The 24,542-nt window shown below is 34.3% G+C and overlaps 1 protein-coding gene across 3 annotated transcripts; it reads left to right on the top strand.

Moving 5' to 3' along the window:
* The first annotated feature begins 7,305 nt into the window (after window positions 1–7,305).
* Window positions 7,306–23,843, top strand: LOC140973416 (myosin-9-like). 3 transcript variants are annotated; one of them, XM_073436176.1, is made up of 38 exons: window positions 8,469–8,603; window positions 8,993–9,136; window positions 9,263–9,408; window positions 9,495–9,651; window positions 10,076–10,134; window positions 10,213–10,372; window positions 10,473–10,622; window positions 10,723–10,859; window positions 10,918–11,064; window positions 11,174–11,275; window positions 11,369–11,426; window positions 11,506–11,607; window positions 12,139–12,176; window positions 12,271–12,397; window positions 12,499–12,681; window positions 12,828–12,959; window positions 13,054–13,163; window positions 13,273–13,333; window positions 13,784–13,961; window positions 14,253–14,458; window positions 14,535–14,654; window positions 14,793–14,891; window positions 15,385–15,606; window positions 15,691–15,830; window positions 19,670–19,784; window positions 19,863–19,889; window positions 19,965–20,219; window positions 20,308–20,463; window positions 20,537–20,734; window positions 20,869–21,012; window positions 21,192–21,262; window positions 21,350–21,449; window positions 21,514–21,570; window positions 22,035–22,091; window positions 22,175–22,255; window positions 22,812–22,894; window positions 23,001–23,184; window positions 23,505–23,843. In XM_073436176.1, the coding sequence occupies exons 1-37, from the start codon at window positions 8,469–8,471 to the stop codon at window positions 23,122–23,124; spliced, it is 4,581 nt and encodes a 1,526-aa protein (XP_073292277.1). In that variant the 3' UTR covers window positions 23,125–23,184; window positions 23,505–23,843. The 3 variants fall into 3 exon arrangements, with proteins under 3 accessions (XP_073292279.1, XP_073292278.1, XP_073292277.1); XM_073436178.1 differs by lacking the exons at window positions 19,863–19,889; window positions 19,965–20,219; window positions 20,308–20,463; ... (8 more) ...; window positions 23,001–23,184; window positions 23,505–23,843 and adding exons at window positions 7,306–7,852; window positions 16,574–16,827; window positions 17,131–18,145 and having other exon boundaries at window positions 8,475–8,603; window positions 18,915–19,719; XM_073436177.1 differs by lacking the exons at window positions 19,863–19,889; window positions 19,965–20,219; window positions 20,308–20,463; ... (8 more) ...; window positions 23,001–23,184; window positions 23,505–23,843 and adding exons at window positions 7,306–7,852; window positions 16,574–16,827 and having other exon boundaries at window positions 8,475–8,603; window positions 17,131–19,719.
* The last annotated feature ends 699 nt before the right edge of the window (window positions 23,844–24,542 follow it).

The raw sequence follows: 24,542 nt of genomic DNA, 5'->3' as shown, positions 1-24,542 counted from the left end.
AGCCTTTTCCCGTAAACGGGCTCCCTCTGGAGCCTTCTCCCTCACGATATTCCCAAAAATCATATATCATATTCTTTTTGTCATAGTCAGTTCACATCCTTCAAAATATTTTTCTTTTTTTTTAACCATAAAATATTGTGTCCTTTCCACATTCGAAAAATAGCATTTTAACAATAAAAATTGTACAGCTTTACCGTAAATCATAAAATCTCATATTTTCATCGTAAACATTTTAAAATATCATTTAGCATGTATTATAATTCCTCGGGACGCTGTCAGACCTTTCAAACTACCCGGGACGTAAATGACTATTTTATCCTTGGACTCTAAAATTCTCGATTTTGACTTTTCTTACTTTTATTGACTCGAGCCTATCCCAAATCATCGTATCAGCTTAAAATTGACTTCTAATATTTTTCTTAGCCGTAAACCCGATCCTTTTCATTGAATCACTTAATAACTAACTTGTGAAGCGTTTTAAACCCGAATAAATTCATAACTTATTATTTTCATCCCAAACTTTAAACATAGCCTTTTTGTTCCTAAACTATCCCCGTGAGCCACGAGCCAACCCCCCGTGAACCCACGGTTCGATCATTGTTCACCCCTATGACACAATCGAACCACCTTCCCACTTTCAAGCCATACACCTATTTCCATTGAGCCGCCCCAGACCACGACCCAGCCTTCTTGGACCCTCACTGACCCATCTAACTACCCAGAGCCCTACGCACTCAGCTCAAGCAACCTGCGCAGCTTCTCCTCCATGGCTGCGACTCTCACGCTAAACCCCTAGCAATTCTGTGGCTTCAACCCCTGGCCACCTTCCCGGCCTCCTAACCACCCTCCTAGAACTAAATGAACCCATATGGCACATCCTGCAACGCCCAGCCTTCCCCTCACAAAACCGAGCTGCGCGCTGATCACCCTCATCTCCATGCGAAGCCTGGTGCCTTTCTCCCTCAGACCAGCGGACCGCCAGCCCTTAGCCACTAGGACCCTCACCCTTCGCCCCCCCTCTCAGACCGTTATGAGCCTTCTGGTTCGAACCCAGGTGCTGCGCTCAGCCTCTGGCCCCATACACGGCCGTGCACGTGACATTATTGCATGGCCACAATTTCTCAAAATCTACTCGTTTCCGTTCCTGTCCCTGCGTACTCTCTAAACCTCGATCCATCCATCGACTCCTGCTTAAACGACTCTTTTCTTAACCCTTAAACATCTCTCTATGGCAGCGATGTCCTTAGGAATCATAGTGTGTTGCCAAGACAGTAAAAACGTTAAAACATTAAAATAAACATTCAAACGATAAATAAATCGTCCCATATAATTTCATGCTAAAAAAAACATAAAACACACATATTATGATTTGAATGATGCAAAAAGAAGGGTTTAAAATGTGTCTTTGCGTTAAAAATACTCGAATAGTCGATAATCGTTGCAGGAATTCGGTGGGCGATCGGAGCGACGTTTCGACTGTTTCTTTTGCGTAAAAGTGGCATGAATCGATAGTGCTACATATGATGAAGGATCGGTGATCGTTGGATCGAAGGAATCAAGTCAAAAAAAATCGAAATCGTAGGCTAGAAACTATCGGCTGTTTGTGTGTGTATTTAATGTGTGTTTTAGGTGTCCTTCACGTGGATTGTGTTTGGGTGTGTGAGTTGCCAACTAATAAATACTTAAACATAGTTTATGTTTAATCAAACTCTGATAAATAATTTAAACATTAATTAGATAATTAAGTTAACCCTCAAGCTTTATTTAAAAATTTAAATACTAATATCAAGATAAACTCCAATTTAAAAGATTGATATTTCTATCTTCAAAACTTGTCATAAAAAAATCTTAAATTTCCACTTAAATACTAATTAAATAAATTAATTAAGGCATAAAAATCATTATAACATATTTCACAACAATTTCAAGAATTAAATCCTCACTTTTCAAAAATTAATATTTTTAAATACTTAAAATCTTACAAATCGTCTAATAATTAAATTAGACCTTAAAAAAGTAAAATTCGTAAATCATTTAAATTACTAATTTTCTTGGGTTAAAAATAAACATAAAATTTAATCTTAGCACCTTAGTTGTCTCCGATCTCCTCTCCCGGTCTGACTTCGAATATCCGGACAGAAAATCCTTAATTTCGTGAATTCATGTAAAATTATGCAATTAACCATTTAATCATATTAAAATGTACCAGTTATGCATTTAAATAAAATAAATAAACAATTTAACTAGTTTTCATGCATGCGGTTTACGTGGGCTGAATTTTTTCGGACGTTACAAATGTGAAAATAATTCTGCAATATTTTGTATGCCCATACTAAAATTTGTGATAAATTATAATTATTTTAAGATCAAAATATCTTTATTTTATATTTTATTTATATATGATGAAATATTATGAATTTATTTTTAAAATATTAGTTGTTTACATAAAAAAAAATGTATTTGATGTTTTCTAGGGTAAATCAAGATTTTATTATATAAGAAAAAATATTATAAGGATAATTTTGTCTAATAATATATTAAGTAAGATGGAATGTTATTAAAAAAAAATATTTGGAGTGTAAATAACATTAATTTTAGAAATTCACAAACTGAAATAGTAAAAACACTTTCAATTCTCCAAATTCAGCATTTTGCTTTCTCTATATTTATAGTTGTGCTAGATTGCGACCAATTTTAATGATTATAATTAACATGGAAAATAAATGTTTATTTGTTTCTCAAAACACCTGTCATAATACATATTTGATCGAGGAAACTGTATTTACAAATACGCCTTGAATTCTTGAATTCTCTTTTTATTTCTTTCATACTTTTAATTATCACGTTGTATTCATAATCTGTTTAAAATGATTAATTTTAATTAGTATTTAGATTATATTAAACACTTATAAAAAGCCTTTTACACTTAAATTTAAGGTAGGGTTGGGATTACAAGCCTAAAAAATTTATATGTTCATTGAAAAATTAGGGAATATAACTTGTAATTTGTCCATTAACTTGTATAATTTAATTGAGTTTCGGTCCATTAAATTTTTAAAATTTGTTTAGGTATACTAAATTTTAAATTTAACCTATTTTGGTCTAATTGTTGTCGTGACATTGAACAATTCAGTAATCTCCGATGTCATGTCAATATTTTTCGGTGGCACGTAAAAAGTTAGACAAAAAAGCGAAAAATATAATGTACAAAAACTAAATTTTGAAAACTTATTAGACCAAATTTTAAAATTTTACAAGTCAATGGACCAAAAATATATTTCTTTTTGTTTAGAATTATACTAAATTTTTATTAGGAAAATAGTTTTTTGGTCAACAAACTTGTTCAATTTTGAGTTTTGATTCACTAATTTTTCAAAGTTAAGTTTTGATACACTAACTTTTAATTTTCAATATATTTTGATATAATTACTAACGTGACATAGAAAAATACTGATGTGATATCGAAAAATGATGACGTATGATAAAAAAAAATGCTGATATGATATCGAAAATTGATGAATATGTGGAGGTGTTTAGAGGGAGTGAATAAACATCTACAATTTTTTTTCTTAAGTCTGAATTGTGGTGAGCTTCACTATTTTTAGCATCTGAAACCTTATCTCAACCTTAAAAGTTCAGTAGACAACTAGAAGAATCAGTGCAAATGAGTCCAGCAGAAATTTGTGAACCCGAGTGACAATCAGTAGACTGTGAACAAAATGATAAAGAAGTGTATAACATAAAGTAAACACGCAGAGACTGTTTATGTAAGCTCAAAATCTTAATCCTTCTATGTTTCTCATTTTTATGTTTCCAGAATATATCCATTAAAAAACTTTAGTTTTATAACTTTTGTAAACACCGACTTCAGTAGGACATATACACAGCTTACTGAAATTCTTAGCAACAATTTCTAAAAGAACTTTAATCGATTTCTGAACAGAAAGAATTCTATGTCAGTTACAAAATTCATACAAATATATGATGTAAATTTGAAATAATTGTTAGTGTAAGTTAATCACAGATGATCTGTGGAAAATTTGATATATCTTTATGTGAATGTTTGAATATTTTTTAGCAAAGCTTTGTGAAGGATCGTTTGCTGGGCACCTTGAAGTACTTCAAACAAAATATTCTCCAAGAGCTGCAATAGCTCATGTTCTAAGAATGTTTACACCGATGAACTAAATCGAGTTTGATTAAGAATCAAGCGGAAAACACTCGAAGTAATCCTTCGTTAAGAGAAACTTATATATTTTATATATTGTGCAACTGAATAACTGAAAATAGGGGAATCAGTTGTGGCATATATCAGTTCAGTTATAGTAACAACTGAACTGACGGATGCTTTAGCTGATCAAATCAGTTGAAAACAAAAGTTAAACAGTTAAAAGATACATGATATGTTTATGGATGTTCGGAGACTTCAACTGCTCCTACGTCATCCCTTCTACCACATTGGGTAGGTTCACTAGAAGACTTTGATTTATACAATTCTTTGTACAAACCCACCCAGTTTAGGACTTACCCACTGCCTAACTGAACTCCTAGACTAGACTGAAGGCAGCACCTCCCAGCCAACACTTGTTTAACGTCTGTGTGTCAAAGACTACATACACAAGTTTAATGTCTTTGTGCAAGACTGTATTTTGGGTGGTGGTGTGTGTGCGTGTGTGAGAACTGAACAATGAACACTACTCGAAAGTGTTCTCACACATTGAGTGGAAAATAAATGTTTATTTGTTTCTCAAAGCTCCTTTCATAATACATATTTGATCGAGGAAACTGTATTTACAAATACACCATTCATATGCGATCCTAGAATTCTCTTTTTATTTCTTTCATACTTTTAATAATCACGTCGTATTCATACTAATCTGTTTAAAATGAATAATTTTAATTAGTATTTAGATTATATTACACACTTATAAAAAAATCTTTTACACTTAAATTTAAAGTGGGGTTGGGATCACAAGCCTATAAAATTTATATATTCATTGAAAAATTAGGGAAAATAACTTGTTTTGTCCATTAACTTGTATAATTTTGAGTTTCGGTCCATTAAGTTTTTAAAATTTTTTTATGTACACTAAATTTTAAAATTTGCCTATCTTTGAGCGTTTATGACAACGGTTCATAGAATCGTTGTCTATTAGCGTGTTTTTTTGGACAATCGACAGTAAATTGTTGTCATATTTAGCGGACGGTTATAGCAAACCGTCGCTAATTTCAAAATTGCGACGGTTTTGCTTTAAACCGTCGCTAAATTGAAATTAGCGATGGTTTAAAGTAAAAAAAGTCGCATTTTTAAAATTAACGACGGTTTTACTACAACCATCGCTAATTTTAGCAAGGTTTTAGCATAATCGTTGCTAAATATAGTGACGATTATAAGCAAAACCGTCGCAAAATTTAAACATGCAACAGTTTTGAAAATACCGTCGCTATTAGCGACGGTTTTACAAATAACCGTCGCAAACTATCTATAAATACAAGCATTTTCGATCCATTTTCTTCCACCCCACTTCACAAAACTTAAAATTTTTCTCTCTTACACAATTTTACCACTTCACAATACTTAAAATTTTTATCTCTTACACGATTTTAGTTTCGATTTAGGGTAAATTTTTTCGTTTTAATTTTTGGTAAATTTTTAAGTGTTGGTCAAGATTAGGAATATTGTTAGCATAGTAAGATTGTAAATTTTTTAGATTTATTAAATTATTAAAAGTAAATTTTTTATTTTACTGAAAATATTAGCGAGGGAAATCATGAAAAAACCGTCGCTAAAATTAGCGACGGACTTTATGGCTAACCGTCGCTAATTTTAGCGACAATTTATTAAACCGGTTTTTCATAAATTCGTCGCTAATTTTATCAAATTGTAGCCACAACAACGGTGAAAAACCGTTGTCTTTGAGCGAACCCTTTAACAACAGGGGCTTCAAAAACAGTTTTAAAAAGACTACGACAACGGTTTTAGTATCTGAAACATTATCTTAACCTTAAAAGTTAAGTAGACAACTAGAATAATCAGTGCAGAATGAGTCCAGCAGAAATTTGTGAACCAGATTGACAATTAGTATACTGTGAACAAAATGATAAGGAAGTATATAACATAAAGTAAATCACAAAAAGATTGTTTATGAGAGCTCAAAATCTGAATCTTTCTTGTTTCTCATTTTTCTATTTCCAGAATGTATCCATTAAAACACTTTGGTTTTACAATTTTTGTAAACACCAACTTCAGTAGGACATATATACTGCTTACTGAAACTCTTAACAACAATTTATAAAAGAATTTTAATCGATTTCTGAACAGAAAGACTTTTTATGTTAGTTACAAAATTCATACAAATATATGATGTAAATTTGAAATAATTGTGAGTGTAATTTCATCAAAGATGATCTTTGAAAAAATCTGATATATCTTTATGTGAATACTTGAATATTTTTCAGCAAAGCATTGAGTTTCTGAAAAATAGCTGATCGTTAATCGATTGAGTGTCTAGAGAATTTGTTGAAACCTGAGATTTTCTTTTGTAGATAAATTCCAAAGTTCTTATATGAACGAATATAATTCATCCGTATCAAAAGTTATAACAAAAATAGTACTTAATGTTCCGTGTCATTCTAAATATAGTGAGTAACAATTAATTTCTGCGACACCGACATTCAACGACAATATCGTTTTTGTTTGTATTCTCTGATCATCTCTGAACGATTAGAGTTGCTCATAGAATGTCTTCACAAATAAAGAAACATATCTGATACTGATTGTTGGTCGTTTATATAGTTCAATAGACAATAGACGTGTCTAATCACTAAGTGGAAAATATCTTTCTTAGTTTGGTAGGCCTTAATTTTTTTTTTTTTTCTGAAAATACGTGGGACATCTGTTAAACAAGGACTATTGAAAATAATACGTTTGATGAATTTTAATGCTTGTGACTTTTAAATGAATTAAGGCGCATCACTAAAACTTATAAATACTCAACATACGACTTATCATTTGTCATTTTAACAATTGAACCAAAATAATCAAAAATTAAAAGTTAGAGTATCAAAACCAAATTTTAAAAATTTAATGAACTAAAACACAAAATTAGACAAGTAAATGAACTAAAACTTGAAATTTAAAAAGTCCATGAAAAAAATCATTTTGTGGCATTTTATATTTTTTTTAAAATTAAGGTATTATTATATTTATTTCTATTATTCATTTGCTAAACTAAAATAGACATGTGCCATAATATTAACACGTGTTTTTTAATGGAGCCGTTATTTGATCGTTACAATTTTCCTTGTACCTGATCCAAACGCCCTCTTACTTCCTACAAAGGTACGCACGCAGGTGGCAAAAGAAGAAGGCCACAAACACCGATGGGGAAGGATTCAACGATTCCGAATACGTGGGGTTCTCCTAAACTTGCCCTCCTCCTCCACAAACCTATTCACCTTCCACGCATTCAACGTCAAACCTCGTTACATCGGTCATTTTTGCTCACACCCGCCTCGACGATTCGAGAATTTAGGAATCAAAACCCAGGAAATCAAACTCTCGACCCGCCGGACAGATCACCGGAAATTTTATTTTGGCCCTTTATCAAGATTCTGACGGGATTCATTTCAAGATTCATATATTATATCCTTTATTATCGTATATAGGTGTCGTGTTGCGAATTGATGGATATTGGGTCCAACATTGGGATAAGAAATTAGGGTTCTTGAACAGAGAATGAATGTTCTTGACTGATGCAGTCGGGATTCTTTAATTTCTTGAATCAAGATGGTATGCTTACATGAATGCATCATGCATGTCTGAGGTTTTCTTTCTTCAATCAAGATGGTGGTTGGTGTCTGTCACTCTTTATCACGTTTGATTGTTTTATTTAAAAAATGGAATTTGAAATGGTTTTTTATTATTGTTTTTTTCCAATGCTGAATCTTGGTGATTCTTGAATCCCATTTGAAATCATCATCGGTTGGGTCTTAGATAATTATTAGATTTGAATTGGAAACTATATTGGTGGTTGACATTTCAAGGTTTACTGTATTGTCTGTGATTATATATTTATATGTTCAGGTGCAGGTCCTATCCTGTGTCATCTGTTTTTTGTTAATTAGTATCCATGTTCATGTCTAGACCAAAATAAATAAATGCAATAATGAGGAAAATAAAATGTTCTAGATGGGAGGGTAGTGTTTTAAAAATTTAAGGGTGAAACCGAGATTGTTCTATGAAATATAAGAAACTGTGAAAGCAAAACCTAACCGTTGAGTTTTGCACGCTCTTTTTTCGTAGTAGACTTTCAACATCACTGTTTAATGAAGTTTCTTGAAAGCACGCAGTTTTACTTTTCTCCTGCTATGTGATACAGAAATTGAAATGGATTGATCCGTGGTATATGTAGGTAGGTTTTTCTTCGCACCATTCTCTCACTCTGTGAAAACTTTGTGAATTTGAAATGCAGAGTGCACCAGTCACTATCATTGTCGGGTCTCATGTTTGGGTTGAAGATGCAGAAGTTGCTTGGATCGATGGAGAAGTAACAAAAATAACTGGACAAGAACTTGAGATCCAAACTTCTAAAGGGGCAAAGGTAGCTTATCAAATAGACTGCACTTTATATATGAACTTACACGTCTCTAAAGCATACTGAAGTGCTTTTTCTATTTTTTGCACATTGCAGGAGGAATTTTTTTACTAATTCAAAATGCAAATGACTTTCATTTGAAACCATATTTAGCTGTATCTACTCCCTCCATAGTTTATTGTAATCAGAGAAGATGAATATAATGTGAAAACTAAGAACAAACAAGATGTATTTTCCACCATTTAGCAATAAACACGAGCCTTTTATTCTTTCATATTATTGCTCAGTTTAGTCTGCTTTTGACATATCAGAATCCATATAATATAGATGACAATTTGTCTTTCTCCAAGACCTCTCCAGTGGTCATTATTCACTAATATGTTTTTTTCCTCAAGGTTACTGCTAACTTATCGAAAGTATACCCTAAAGATGAAGATGCACCTGCTGGAGGAGTTGATGACATGACCAAGCTATCTTATTTGCATGAACCAGGAGTTTTACAAAACTTGTCCTCAAGATATCAACTCAACGAAATATATGTAAGATGAATTTAATTTGAGCTCGAATTCATCTTTGATCGTTGTTCTTCCAAGCGAGAGAGCAAAACTACTGCAATTATGCGCTGTTCTATCACAATAATGTATCCTATTTTGATGTTATGACAGACTTATACTGGAAGCATCCTTATTGCCATAAATCCTTTTCAAAGACTTCCTCACCTATACAATGCCCACATGATGGAGCAGTACAAGGGAGTTCCACTTGGAGAATTGAGTCCTCATGTATTTGCCATTGCAGATGTTGCTTTCAGGTGATAAGGAAGGAAATTGTTATTTGTTGCCACATTACTTTATAAAGATTAGTCCAGTTATCTCTAAGTCTGTTGAGCTGAATTAGGGCAATGTTTAACGAGGGAAAAAGCAACTCGATACTGGTAAGTGGAGAAAGTGGTGCTGGTAAGACTGAAACTACTAAAATGCTTATGCAATACCTTGCCTATTTGGGTGGCCGCAAAGGAACCGAAGGACGGACTGTGGAACAACAAGTTCTTGAGGTAATTATCTAACTATTATACTACAGGTCTTGTTTAATTTGATATCATTTATAAAATAAAGGATTTTCTCAAAAAAGGACATGCAATGATGTTAACATGTGAAATTTGAGGAAATAAAGGTAATAGACATCCATTGCCAAGTTTGAGTTCTGAAACTTCATGACCACAATGAAGTCCCATAAGGTTCTATACATGCCAACGTGTCGTGCCCTCCCTTAAATCAGTACGTCAATATTTTACAGTTGACAGCTACTGCCGGTATGTGGTAAGAAAGGTCTATCCAAATGAAAGTTCAAAGCTTGGTGAGCATTTAAGTTAGGTGCTGCTGAGTCCATCCAACTATCTAACATCAAAGACTTCACTGATACTTCATATAAAATTTTCCTTGTATCTCTGATTCGTTTTAACCCTAATTGGTGTGCAGTCAAATCCAGTACTTGAAGCATTTGGAAATGCAAAAACTGTGAGAAATAACAATTCAAGGTGAGTCGTTGCCCTAGTCCTGCTATTATATAGTTCATAGAAGTTTGCACTTGACATACTTTATGTGTTGTTCTGCAGTCGATTTGGAAAGTTTGTTGAAATTCAATTTGATAAGAATCGACGAATATCAGGGGCAGCCATAAGAACGTATCTTCTAGAAAGATCTCGTGTCTGCCAAGTTTCGGACCCTGAACGGAATTATCACTGTTTTTACCTACTTTGTGCAGCACCACAAGAGGTAGTCTACTTCCATATAATGTTGCATTATGTAGCTTATTTAGATTATTCGGCAAATATATAGTCACCCATAGTTATGAATAAATTATTCTTCTTCTCAGGAAATTGAGAAGTATAAGCTGGGACACCCAAAGACGTTCCACTATCTTAATCAATCTAATTGCTATGAACTAGTTGGTGTAAGTGATGCTCGTGAATATTTGGCAACTAGAAGGGCCATGGATGTAGTTGGAATAAGTCAAAAAGAGCAGGTACTTCGATACACCGGCATCTTCATGGTGCCATATTCGCTATTCTCTCTCTCTCTCTCTCTCTCTCTCTCTAAGATACTCAAATTATCTTAATATTCAGGATGCAATTTTCAGAGTAGTGGCAGCAATTCTCCATCTTGGCAATGTTGAATTTTCTAAGGGAAAAGAGATTGATTCATCAGTTCTCAAGGATGACAAGTCCAAATTTCATCTTCAGACTACGGCAGAGCTTCTCATGTATGACTGCACTCATATTTATAATACTCCTCAGCAGCTTATTGTTTTTTTTCATCAGGTGTGATCTTAATGCCCTGGAAGATGCATTACTTAAGCGAGTGATGGTCACTCCAGAAGAAGTGATTAAAAGAAGTCTTGATCCTGATGGGGCAACCGTTAGTAGGGATGGATTAGCCAAAACTATATATTCTCGTTTATTTGATTGGTATGGCGTTCTTGTGTCATTGCATTAGCTTTCACTTTCAGGTTGAATAACTGGTTACTATTTGTTTGCTGGTTTAAAAATTCTGATGTGAGGTTCCAAAAACTTGCAGGTTGGTGGACAAAATAAATGTATCTATTGGGCAAGATAAAAATTCAAAATGCCTTATTGGTGTTCTTGATATATATGGTTTTGAAAGTTTTAAAAGTAATAGGTAACTGTTGGCCCACTACCTTAAACATAACTACATAAGACTCCTTTTCAAATTTTTTAGGACTCTTGACTGACTTAAAATTTATGCGTCTAGTTTTGAACAGTTTTGCATTAATTTTACCAATGAAAAGCTGCAACAACATTTCAACCAGGTAAGCAATTGATATATTTTGTTGTGGACTATAAACTGCTGCCACCACAAAACTGACACTTGACAAATTCTTCTTTCAGCACGTTTTCAAAATGGAACAGGAGGAGTATACAAAAGAAGAGATTGACTGGAGCTACATAGAATTTGTTGACAACCAAGATGTCCTAGATCTTATTGAAAAGGTTGATTTACACAATATTTGAACTGCTATGCTTTGGACTACATTTAGTTGTTGGTTATGTCGCTGAGAAGCTGGCACATTAGCCAAATACTTGGTGCAAGAGGTGGAAATTATAATAAAATCAAAACTTATAGGTCCATGTCAATTTTATTCTGAAATAAAGAATCTTTATGTAGATTCCTGTTGAAAAGAAATTGACCATACCCTTGTCTCATCTTTCCTGAAGTATACATGAATGTCATTTCTTATACGTATTGTCATTTTTACTAGTTTAGTTCATTCTCATATATATGTAGATATCATTTATTTATATTCTTTTTGAAGGCCAAATCATTCTTCTCACCTTAATTTTTGTCCAGAAACTGGTACATAGGTATCTTTTCACAATTAATCTTTGAGAAATTTCTTATCTAAGTGCAAATTTGGATTAATTGTGCTCCTGAAGGTTGAATTACAACTGATATACTGTTTCTAAAACACTGAATGCTGATGCAATTTGTTTTGTTCCGATGCTTTTGTTCGGTCATGGCAGAAACCTGGAGGGATCATCGCACTTCTAGATGAGGCCTGGTATGATATTTATTATTTTTCTTGTAAGAAGCTTACAAAGGATTAACCTCTGTAAGATCTCTGTTATTAACTTGATTTTTTTTCCTGTTCCTAGTATGTTTCCGAAGTCAACGCACGAAACACTTTCGCAAAAGCTTTATCAGACTTTTAAATCCCACAAACGTTTCATCAAACCAAAATTGTCCCGCACAGATTTCACAATTGCTCATTATGCTGGGGAGGTGATCTGTATTAAGTTTTGATTTGTCCAATTATGTGTCTATAGTTTGGATTTCAAACTTGCATCTAATTTAAGTTTTTTGTTCTTTTTGTACTTGTCCAGGTTCTATACCAATCCGATCAGTTTTTAGATAAAAACAAAGATTATGTTGTTCCTGAACATCAAGACTTGTTGAGTGCGTCCAAATGCTCATTCGTAGCAGGGCTATTTCCTCCACTTCCTGAAGAGTCAACTAAATCCTCAAACAAGTCTTCTAAGTTTTCATCTATTGGTTCACGTTTTAAGGTACTTTCTATGTTCTTTTCCGACATATTCTATGTTCTTTTCTGACATATAATTTCTATGACCAAACGTTTGTCAATGTTTCCAATAGTTGAGCTTCTGAGCTCGGTAAAAAATGCAGAAACTCATGGTTTGACTAATTCATATAGGTCCAACTCCAACAATTGATGGAGACACTAAATTCTACAGAACCTCATTACATTAGATGTGTGAAGCCTAATAGTCTTCTCAAGCCTGCTATATTTGAGAATGTCAATATCATGCAGCAACTACGATGTGGTGTGAGTGCAGATGACTTATAGCTGTAGAAATCTATCGTTCTTAGTTACATGTCAAATGCACACTCAACTTATCGCTATTTTTTTCTTTTGGCAGGGTGTGTTAGAAGCAATTAGGATCAGCTGTGCTGGTTACCCCACCCGTAAGACATTTTATGAATTTGTTAATCGATTTGCTCTTCTTGCTCCTGAGGTTTTGGAAGGAAAGTAAGTGCTGGTTATTGTTGAGATTGTGACATGTAAATTAATGATTTTCTGAAATGGGTCTTTTAAGGATTTGCTGAAATAACCATTTTATGCATTATCATGTGAACAGTAATGACGAAAAGGTAGCGTGCAAAAAGATCTTGGAGAAGATGGGCCTCACTGGGGCTCAGGTAATGTGAATATGCTTTTTTGCTCATGACAAGAAGGGATACCAATTAACTTGATCTTGCTTAGGCTCTTGCAGCTTCATGTATTAAAGCTTTTCCCCTGAGAATTGAAGTTGTTTGAGCATTTTTTGGAAGTACAGGTTTTGGTGAAAGTACATACAAGCTTCAAGCTGAGCACAAATTTCTTAAATTCAGCCTTTTCAGTAAATTATTTCTACATGATTGTCGAAATCGATCGACCAAATTCAAATCATCCAAAAGCAATTAAAAACAATCGGAAGTTTTGAATATAATTTGAAAGAAGCAAAACAAATCATGTGCTTACTTATAACTTAACTGTAATGTTTGAAATGGCCCGGGCTTCTGAGATTTGCTTATGCTAGATATCCGAATTACATTTCTTTGAAGTTTTTTGCTTTTGTTTTTGCTCAAATGTTGTTTTATGTATTTCAGATAGGAAAAACAAAAGTGTTCCTGAGAGCTGGTCAAATGGCTGATTTAGATGCCCACAGAGCACTGAAACTTAGTAATTCAGCAAAAAAAATACAAAGAAAAATTAGAACTCATATTGCAAGGAAGCACTTTGTTGTTCTGCAGGAAGCAACAATCTTTTTGCAGTCCATATGCAGAGGTTTGCTGAATTAGAATTTTTCTTGTCAAATTTAACTATATACTCTAGGTCTGCAGAACAACAATCTTTATGCAGTCCATATGCAGAGGTTTGCTGAATTAGAATTTTTCTTGTCAAATTTAACTATATACTCTAGGTCAACTGTTACATATTGGAGTCCTTCATTGGCTTGAAGCGAAACATTCTAGACTTTCCACATGTGTGCATATTATTGTCCTTATGCTCAAGCAATTGAATTTATTTCTGATTCTGCCTCTCACATTTCATCGGCATTCACTTTTTTCATCTCAGGAAGGCTTGCCTGCCGATTGTTTGAAAATTTGAAAAGAGAGGCCGCTTCTCTTAAAATTCAGACGAATCTGAGAGGATACCTGGCACGAAAGAGCCACATGAAACTCAAATGCACAGTTATTGTGCTGCAGACGGGGATGCGTGTGATGACTGCCCGCAATGAATTTAGATATAGGAGACAAACAAAAGCAGCAATTGCTATACAGGTGATTAAGCAGTTCTCTAGGAAATAAATTTCTGGTTTACTGATGGTGTGTCCTTACCAGAAAAGTTCTTTTTCAGGCACACTGGCGTGGTCATAGAGCTTTTTCATATTACAAGAGCCTTATAAGGGCATCAATTGTGACTCAGTGCAGATGGAGAGGAAGGGTTGCTAAGAAAGAACTTCGGAAACTAAAAATGGTAGGGGATTGTTAAATAATCAACTGCATTTATTCTAAGAGCATAGAGAATACTTGTGCTGGGTGACAAATGCATTTTTAATCTATTATAACTCCTGGTATCTTATTAAATTCCACTATAAATATCAAATATCTGCAGGCATCAAGAGAAACAGGTGCACTTAAAGAAGCAAAGGATAAGCTTGAAAAACAGGTGGAAGACCTAAAATTACGTTTACAACTGGAAAAGCGTTTGCGGGTAAATATATTTTACTTATCTATTTTATTCCTGATATCAACTTTGATTTAATTTTTGTATCTACATATACATCACACTAACACTATCTATATATACATCACACTAACATTCATATATACACTCATATCTGCATACATTCACACACATAAGCATAGACACAATTATATTCTCGTGTGGACATTAACTACACCGTTATGCTTGCATTAGGAATAACGAGTGATATGCATAACTGAATTGCTCACGTGTACATGTACATACCAACATAAACAGATAGATGGGTGATTATACACTGAGAAAGACATCAACTAAAGGTTTGTAGTATCAGGGGCAAAATGATACAAGTGTACCCGTTTTTTTTTTGTTTTCTCATGGCAATATATTTTCTTTCTTCAATATTGTTCATAGTGAAAACTTTATTAATTGTTGGAAGATGCAATGTTTGGTGTTATATGGTTTAATGCACTGCGGTCTAACCAAAACTGGAATTGTTTAGACTGACTTGGAGGAGGCAAAGAGTCAGGAGATAACAAAGTTGCAGCAGTCCTTAGAAGATACACAAAGTAAATTGAATGAAACAAGTGCACTGCTTCTCAAAGAACGTGAGGCTGCTCAGAGAGCTATTGAAGAAGCCTCCTCAATTGTGATAGAAACCCCAGTTCCAGTTGAGGATACAGCAAAGATTGAGGCTATAACTGCAGAAATGGAACAATTAAAGGTAATGTTGGTGAATGTGATGCTTCTCCCTCTATGGTTGTGTGTATCGCAATGTCAACACTCTACGTTCTCATCTATTTCGCAGGATTCATTGAAATTTGAAAGACAACGAGCTGATGAATCTGAAAAAAAATGTGCGGAAGCCAAGGAATCGAGTGAGGAGAAGACTCAGAAGTTGGAAGAAACTGAAAAGAGAGTTCATCAACTTCAGGAATCTTTGAACAGGTAGTGTAATTCTTGTTACTTTTCCTCTTTTAATATTAACATTTTGTCATGAAAAACTCCAATAATTTCATCGGCATATGAAATTATTTCCACACTTGCAGTTATCTTATAAATTTCTTAAATCGATGATTTTCTTTCATTTAATACCTAGACGTAGACTGGGATTACACAATCAAGTTTAGAAATTGAATGATATTTTCAAATATCAAAGAATGGGAAGCAGTTTTTGCCTTCAGCATATATTATTAATGAAATTCTGATATTATGATTACCTGATATGGTTTTTAATGGGTTGGCAAATGTGAGCTTTGCTAATTGGATTAATTTGATTATATTTGATCGCACAATTATCTGAATGGTAACTGGTTGGAGCCACCACAAGTTTTTATTTCAATTGTATGTAACCTGTGCTCACTCATCTTTCTGCAAATTATTTTGTGGGGTTCGGAAACATGCATGTCTAGACGCGTTGTGCTCAAGGAGTCTGTAGACCCAGGAGCGATTCTCTGGATTGAACTAATTATATCTATAAGTTTGTATGGGATCTTTATCCAATAATCAAGGTCTGTAAAACGTTATTACTCAAAGTGAAATGAAAAGAATGACGAAATTGCTTGACAGCACACCTTGGCCTTCATGTTGATACTTACGATTGGTTGCAGGAGTTGCATCAATGGCTATTAAGATTAGAATGGCCATTTGTTTTATTTGACTAATGCTAGATATGATCTAGTGTGCCTCAGGATGATATACAGCATGTCAGGCCAGTTTTCAGAGCTCAAAATGATTTTATGTGCGTCATCCAACTTCAGTTCAACCTCAGGATTTGTTGCTAGAGATGATCTGGATGATGATACTTCCACTTCCTCTGATACCACATCTACCGATTCAGATTTCACCTTCCCAGCCCCTGATTCAACTCAAGAAAACTTTTCTTCTTTCAATCCCGGTGCTTTCCAGCTCATAGTTCAGGATCTTTCAGCAGCTGAAATCTCAGGTCAGTCTAGTTTCCTTAGAGTTCCTAGGTCTAGAACAAAACATTCCCTGATAGCAAGTTAGTGCTTGATCCAACGTTTTTTTGGTCTTGTTATACTACCTAATAAAACTCATAATATCCCATGATTCTTGCGATGAAGATTTAAAATCTTTCCTGTAAACCGATCATTCATTTGTACTTTCCTCTTCCCATTATTCTAAAAACAATTCCATTCCAAACTTAATTCACTTTTTGTTTAAGCAAGGTTGCAATGAGAAAAATTCGTTATACATTTCTTTTTCTGTTGATGGTTGCATTGTGCAGGAACCGAAAACTGGGAAAGTGATCGGGAGGGGGCATTCGATGACTTTTTCTGATGGAAGTTCTCTAACACTTTGTTTATCTAATCTCTGTCCTAATTAGAAATTAGTTTGTCTAGATGTTAATTTTGTTGTCTTAGCACATACCTCAGATTAACACGAAATAACTCTTGTTTGTTGTACAAAAGATTTACACGAAAATTTAACATTAGGACTTTTTACTTCTGTCTGCATACAACCTGTTAATATTATAAAGTATTCCTTATATTGATTTCATTCAGTTTTCAGGTCTAGTTTACATCTTGTATTGGTGGATAGTTGGAATTATATTCTTGTAGATTTGGAGATGCCAAACCTGTTTCTCAGATGATTCCAAAAGTTTAGATGGTTGAATTATGTGATCCATAAATAATTATGCTGAAGTCAAAAGATTGAATCAATCTAGTTTGGGGTTCAATGTGGTGATAATGTTTTTTTGAGACCTCTAATCTTTGAAAGCTTATTCAACATGAAATCAACAGCTTGTTCTTGATCTATTGGGTCTTTAGGCTATTATCATGTGCTACTGCCGGAACTGACAACCTATGTGAACGATTAAAATTTGTTATCCAATGCACACTGGCTTAGCTTTAAAATTAATTGAAAGTAATTGCTTGCACTATGTGTATGTATTTACATTCTTGTGGAAACAAGACTATATTGGGTTCATCACATGTCAGTTTGTGGTTATGCTTGTAGTATGGAATTTTTTAGTTTTTCACTCTTTGATCACTCGATATTCCTTAGCCCCATTTTCTCTCGTGTTATCCAGTGGTGTGCATTTGTTGTTTTGAGGTCCCTTATGATAGTTGGTCCATTTTTGAGTTAAATTCCTTGGAAGAAAAGACATAAGCCCCCCTCCCAGATCAGTACCAGTGGATGGTTTGCTTAAGCATCATCATCATCTCCATCTCCATCTCCATCTCCATCTCCATCTCTTTCTTTAGTCAGCTTCTCATCCTCCATCTCATTGACCTCTGGTAAGATTTCAAATTTTTCCACGCTGGCTATTTTTTCTAACAGGCATGTCTTTCATCTGATAATGCTTTCCTGTCTTTCAATTATCATTCTTACTTCCGTTCCTTCTATAGGCCATCATATCGTTGTTTCAGCCACGAGCTTGAGAATACCCAGGAGCATTGTGAATATACCTAGGAATGGTTTCCGAGATAAATTTAATAATTTTCTGTTATTCATCAACCAGATAACAGCCTGTTTTGGGGCTAATTAAGGTTGCGGTCTATCCCACGTTTTACAGGGACAGCTCTTCTGGAGCCATACTGGTGTGGCATAGATGAAAGATTGCCTGTTATCTCTTTTCCCTCCTATACTATTACTAGAACACCAAATCATTAGAAGTAATCTCCAGCTGTAGCACCATCCATTCGATAACTTTTGCGTCCTTAACTCTGAAAAAGCATAATCAATTTTGTGTTCTATACCTCCATTCTGTTCCAAGTAGGGACAAATAGAAGTTGGGTAATATTCTAATGTACCCTTGTAATCTTCTAGAATTTCTATCTTGGATTCATTTAAAGCTTCCATAACTATATTAGAGTTGAATTTGGCCAAATTTGTTTGAACACTGCAGCAGTCGTCTAGGAGAAGTCCAGTTTAGGGACTAACCTTAGAAGAACTTAATGAATGTTGAATCCCAAGTTTGTCATAGTTAATATTATAATCGGCCTCTGGGTCTCATTTTTCATAATTGTAAGAAAGAGTTGGTTCAAAAATTTCAGTTTTGTACAGCTAAGTCACATTTGGAGCAGCTGATGCTGCTTTAGTGCTGAACAACAGTAGCAACAAGCCTTTGCTTCTGGAGGTTTTTACTCGTTGACTCATTTTTTTTGTTGATTTGTCTTATCATATGAGCAGGTTTCCAGCCAGTGCGGACAGCCGATCATTCCTATAAAATTGTTTTCATCTAAAAACAAAAATTGTAACTTAATCAGTTGATTGCATGTTTGATTTTGAAATAGTTGTTAAAGTCCCTGCACACTAGAACAATCCAAAGAGCACAGTTGGTTGCTCATCTTCACTTATAATCTATTGATCGTTTTAGTCAATTCATCCTTCCAGAGCTGAGAAAAAATGCTGCTATGCCTTTGTGTTTATATAAAAGTCAGAACTAAAAGAGGGGATAAAAGATCTGTAATTTTTTTTTCTAAATTATCGTATCCAGGTATTGAAATCAGTTGTGCCCAGTTCCTGGGCATATGGGCTTCATCTCCTTTCCACCTGGACTTGTTCAGAATTATTAATATATCTGCATCTTAATCACTTCTAACTGAAGTTGCTTTTGGTGCTTGAAAGCTTTAGGGTTTAGTAATTCCCTGAAAATTCTGTAGTTTTTTGTGCATTTTTGAGTTCTAAAGTTGTACTTCTGAACTACCATAAACTAAATGTTTCTATATTAGTTGTGATGGTCAAATCTCCAAGTTATTTTGTGCTACAAAATGGCATATTTCATGGAGTGCATAATTTGAATCGTGTCCTTTTGCTAGGCTTGAAGAGAAGCTCGCTAACGTAGAATCTGAAAATAAAGTTCTTCGTCAGCAGGCTTTGGCCATGGCACAGAATAATAAACTGATATCAAGAAGTTCAAGGTCAATCATGCAGGTAATTCAAAACCAACAGTTTGATCAATATGCCATTGTATATAGCACCTCTAACATTGTTTATGCTTCAATTTTACAGAGGGCTGAAAGCACAAAAACATCCATTGTAAGTAAAATACTTTCACGTAACCAATATGCCATGGAAACAGTCAATAATATTATTGTTCTACCATTATACTAGGATTTACGAAGTGCCTCAATGATTGCAAGAGACCAGTTAGATATGGAGGATAGACCTCAAAAATCGCTAAATGAGAAGCAACAAGAGTATCAGGATTTGCTTATCCGCTGTGTTGCTCAGCACTTGGGTTTCTCTAGAGGAAGACCTGTTGCGGCCTGCATCATTTATAAATGCCTAAGACACTGGCGATCATTCGAGGCTGAAAGGACAAGCATTTTTGACAGGATAATACAAACCATCGGTCATGCTATTGAGGTAAGAAGTTTGGATCTTCGTCATGAAATGTTTAATATCTGGATTTACGATGTACGTGATAGTAACTTTGACATGACTTTAATGGAAGACCCAGGACAACAATGATATCTTGGCTTACTGGCTGTCCAATGCATCAACTTTGTTATTGCTGCTGCAACGCACTCTGAAAGCTGGAGGAGGTGCTGGAAATGCACCGCAGCATCGACGTACTCCATCCGCCACACTATTTGGGAGAATGACGCAGGTAGAATATTGTTCAATTTGAAATGTAATCTCAGTATTTGAGTATTTTCAAGCGTTAAAAATCTGTTTTCCAGAGTTTCCGCAGTACTCCTCAAGGTGTCAATCTTTCTCTACTGAATGACGAATCAGCTGGCACATTACGCCCAGTAGAAGCAAAGTACCCAGCATTACTGTTCAAGCAGCAGCTGACAGCTTACGTAGAGAAAATTTATGGAATGGTTCGTGATAATTTGAAGAAAGAGATTTCTCCAATGCTGGGACTATGCATCCAGGTGATCAAGTTCAAAACATTTTATGAAAATAACAAAAAATTATGGTTATGTTTTTCTTTAATATTAAGTCAAGACAAGGATGCAAGTGTTGGTTTGATTGTCAGTGATTTCCTATTGTGTTACGAATAATATAGGCACCAAGAATATCCAAAGCAAATTTAAGTAAAGGAACAGCCCGTGCTCTAGCAAATGCTGCTGCACAGGAGATTTTAATATCCCACTGGCAAGGAATTGTAAAGAGCCTTGAGAACTTTTTGAACATGCTAAAGACAAATCATGTAAGTACAATACACCGCAAGTTTTTAGCCTTCTACTTTTTATGGACAGTGTTCTCGATTTTCTCCTTAGGATTCTCTTCGGTAACAATTTCAAACATAGTCGATAAGTTGTGTCGTCTCAGCTTTGGACATTGTATCAGAATAATGATTACATGATTTTGTATTCAATCCATCTTCAGGTACCTCCATTTTTGGTACGGAAAGTGTACACACAAATCTTTTCTTTCGTCAATGTGCAGTTATTTAACAGGTGTTGTGCAGTGAAGTACATTAAGTGCTAGATACTGATGAGCTTCATTAACAGAATGGCAAACTGATGTTGTTTTTGTGATTTCAGCCTTTTACTGAGACGAGAGTGTTGCTCATTCAGTAACGGCGAGTACGTAAAGGCTGGATTGGCTGAACTGGAGCACTGGTGTTACAAGGCAACTGAGGAGGTACTTTTAACTTTGTAATATCTTATATGGCTATCATAGCTAATAAATAGTCTGTTTGTTGCAGTATTCAGGTTCCGCTTGGGATGAGCTCAAGCATATAAGACAGGCTATAGGGTTCCTGGTACTGAATTTTATTCCTTGTTCATTCAATATATTATCCCATTGATTGTGTTGGTAAAAATCATGAAGCATACATGGTCTTTATTTTATTCCTTTCCCCATTGTACGGCCGCTTAATGTTTTGTGTGGAATAAACTATTTTAAAGCATGGAGAAACAAAGAGATAATAAAAACCTTAAGGTACATGCAACACCACTCTAGAAAGAAGGTATATAATAATTGAAGGAAGAAGTCAACTAAAAGGAACATAAGTAAATGGTGAAGCATTGTTGGTTGTCATTATTTTGAAAACAAAATTTTGTTCACCAAGAATATTTGTTGTTTCTTCTAAGTATTAAAACATAAATCAAGAAAAAAATTTTTTGCATAAATTTGTCTTAAATAAGTAAGAACTAAACATTTTACCAGGTCAGAATATGTAAGGCTTTTAATTGTAGTGGACTTTTTGGACTACTACTGTAACAGGTAATACACCAGAAGCCAAAGAAGACTCTAGATGAGATTAGCCATGACCTTTGTCCGGTAAAATGCCTAATCATTTTCTTAATAGAATTTATTTGAAATTTTCTTATCATCACCCTGATATATTTTTTAATCGTTTATAGGTGCTCAGCATTCAACAGCTATACAGAATCAGCACTATGTATTGGGATGATAAATATGGCACACATAGCCTATCACAGGAAGTAAGTCCTGGTTGATTTTTTTTTCATGCTCCACGTACTACTGTTGTGGTCGGATATTTTGATTGCTGATTGGTTTTTTCTGGCTAATTACATCAACTTCCCCCAATGTTATGCCTAAGTATCATCTACTCCTCCATGCTCCATCTGTGAGGTTTGAAAATGTTCAAAATTTTTGTTATTAAGACTATTTTACTTTTCTTAAGCCATTTTTTTCTCAAGATGATACTGGAAATGATATTTTATGCCCCTAGTCAGGTTTTTATCCTTTTTTTTTGTTTTTTTTTAATATAACTTGTTTTATTTTGTAAGATGTAACTAGCTTCTTTTATGTGTTGCAACACCACAATTCGAATGTCACAAAGGGCCAAAAACAGAGCATCAAACTCAGTACTTACCTAAGACATGTAATATCAGATGTTTCAGCAATAAAAGATAAGAATATATTTAGAACATAAAAATCTTTTTTCCTCGATTGACCAAAATATAATGTGTTTTCTTCTCTTTCGGTGGAGAATTATTGTGATTGACACTACTTTTGTCGGTCTATTTTTCCCAGGTAATTTCCAACATGAGAATATTAATGACAGAGGATTCAAATAACGCTGTCAGTAGTTCTTTCCTTCTGGACGACGATTCAAGGTTGATTATAACATTGATCATGCTGCTACATTTTATAGTCCTCATAATTTTTACTCAAGCATTCGCTTGATATAGTTTCATTGAAACCCAAACCTTCATATTGCAGCATTCCGTTTTCAGTGGACGACCTTTCCAAATCAATGGATCGTTTTGATGTTACAGACATCGAACCACCACCTCTTATTCGTGAAAATTCAGGCTTCAGCTTTTTATTACCACAAGCCGATTGATCATGTTTATCATTTTTTCTTCCTAATGTTCGAAGAAACTTCCCCAGTGTTCCCCAAAAGGTATGTGTTGAACAGCCTGTAATTTTCAAGCATCACACGTCACTCTTTAAGTTGATGTTAATATCTAACTTTGAAACTGCACAAGAAAGTGGTCACTTAATTATCCTCTAATAAGCTCATCCGACAAGGGAGTTCACCTTTTCTAGCCTTCCTAAGCTGCAGTTCCGAAGGAAAGTACCTTTATAAAACTTGTTGAAGTCCTTTAGAATGGCGCTTCATTTATTTGTTTATGCATATACAGGATCGTTATATAACTTGTACTCAACATTAAAGCACTGCCTAGCAAAAAACCTCTTATCTATGGTCTCTTATGGCTGCAGAACTCTTGATTTGAGACCCCCTTTTTGGTATTTCCTGCTCTGGTTGGAAGGTTTCGATACTGTCAAAACGATTAATGTAGGATGAGAAACCCATTATCAGATCATACAAGGGTGTGATAAAATCATTGTGGAAACATACTGAAAGTTGTTCAGGATCCAAGTTGATCATCATATATCAAACCATGTTTCCGGGATGGAAGATGATGCTGATTCTGCAAGATTGGAGGTCGAAATTAACTCGTAAAAGTAGTTTTTGATCATCTTAAGGATTTTTCTTAGTTCGTCCGGAGAATAGACCCATTAAATTGTGTTATTGTTTTTTTCAATAAAAAAGAAAAACTTTACTTCAAGTACGATGTATGAATAAGAAACTGAAAGCTTTTACTTGTTTCTTGCTGCATATTTTGAGAATTGATGTAGGCAGAAAAGAAAAGAAGAGATTAAAATTTATTTATTAAGGACTTGTCAACCTCTGATGTGCCCTTTTTTCTTACATAACAAAGCATTCACTCGTAATTGTCTTATTATCTTTGCCTCGTTGATTATTCCAATACAACATATTCAACCCCAACTGTCCTCAAATCAAGGAGAAATACCATTAATATTACATGGACTAAATTAGGAAATAAATATATACAGGAGAGTTCATTTTTTCTGTAGGAATGATTTGAAGCATATTGACGTTTGGCATAAAGCTGAGTTGTCCCTTTCAAATGAGAAATGTCTAAATCTTTGTATATATACTATAGTTTTATGCAATTATATATTTCATAAACTCATGTATATATATCTATATATATACCTATAAAAGTGTGGATGAAAGGTATTGTTTTGCAATTGTGCAATGACAAAATTAACCTTCTATACACACTTCAAGAATAGAATGTAACTATTACCTATAAAAGTGTGGATGAAATGCATTGTTTTGCAATTGTGTAATGACAAAATTAAACTTCTATACACACTTCAAGAATAGAATGTAACTCCTATATTAATTTTATCAAATAACTCGTCTTTATGCTACATGATTTTACTTTT

Source organism: Primulina huaijiensis, chromosome 3 (genome assembly GCF_012295235.1).
Source record: "Primulina huaijiensis isolate GDHJ02 chromosome 3, ASM1229523v2, whole genome shotgun sequence".
Taxonomy (NCBI): Eukaryota; Viridiplantae; Streptophyta; class Magnoliopsida; order Lamiales; family Gesneriaceae; genus Primulina; species Primulina huaijiensis.
This window is presented reverse-complemented; position numbering and strand designations above follow the sequence as displayed.

What these genes read in the sequence shown, in the direction of transcription:
- LOC140973416 (XM_073436176.1), top strand. Translation starts at nt 8,469, where the DNA reads ATGCAGAGTGCACCAGTCACTATCATTGTCGGGTCTCATGTTTGGGTT. An exon ending in TTTGCAGTCCATATGCAGAG is followed by an intron (nt 13,962 to 14,252) that starts GTTTGCTGAATT and finishes TTTTCATCTCAG; the next exon opens with GAAGGCTTGCCTGCCGATTG. An exon ending in GTTACAAGGCAACTGAGGAG is followed by an intron (nt 21,450 to 21,513) that starts GTACTTTTAACT and finishes TGTTTGTTGCAG; the next exon opens with TATTCAGGTTCCGCTTGGGA.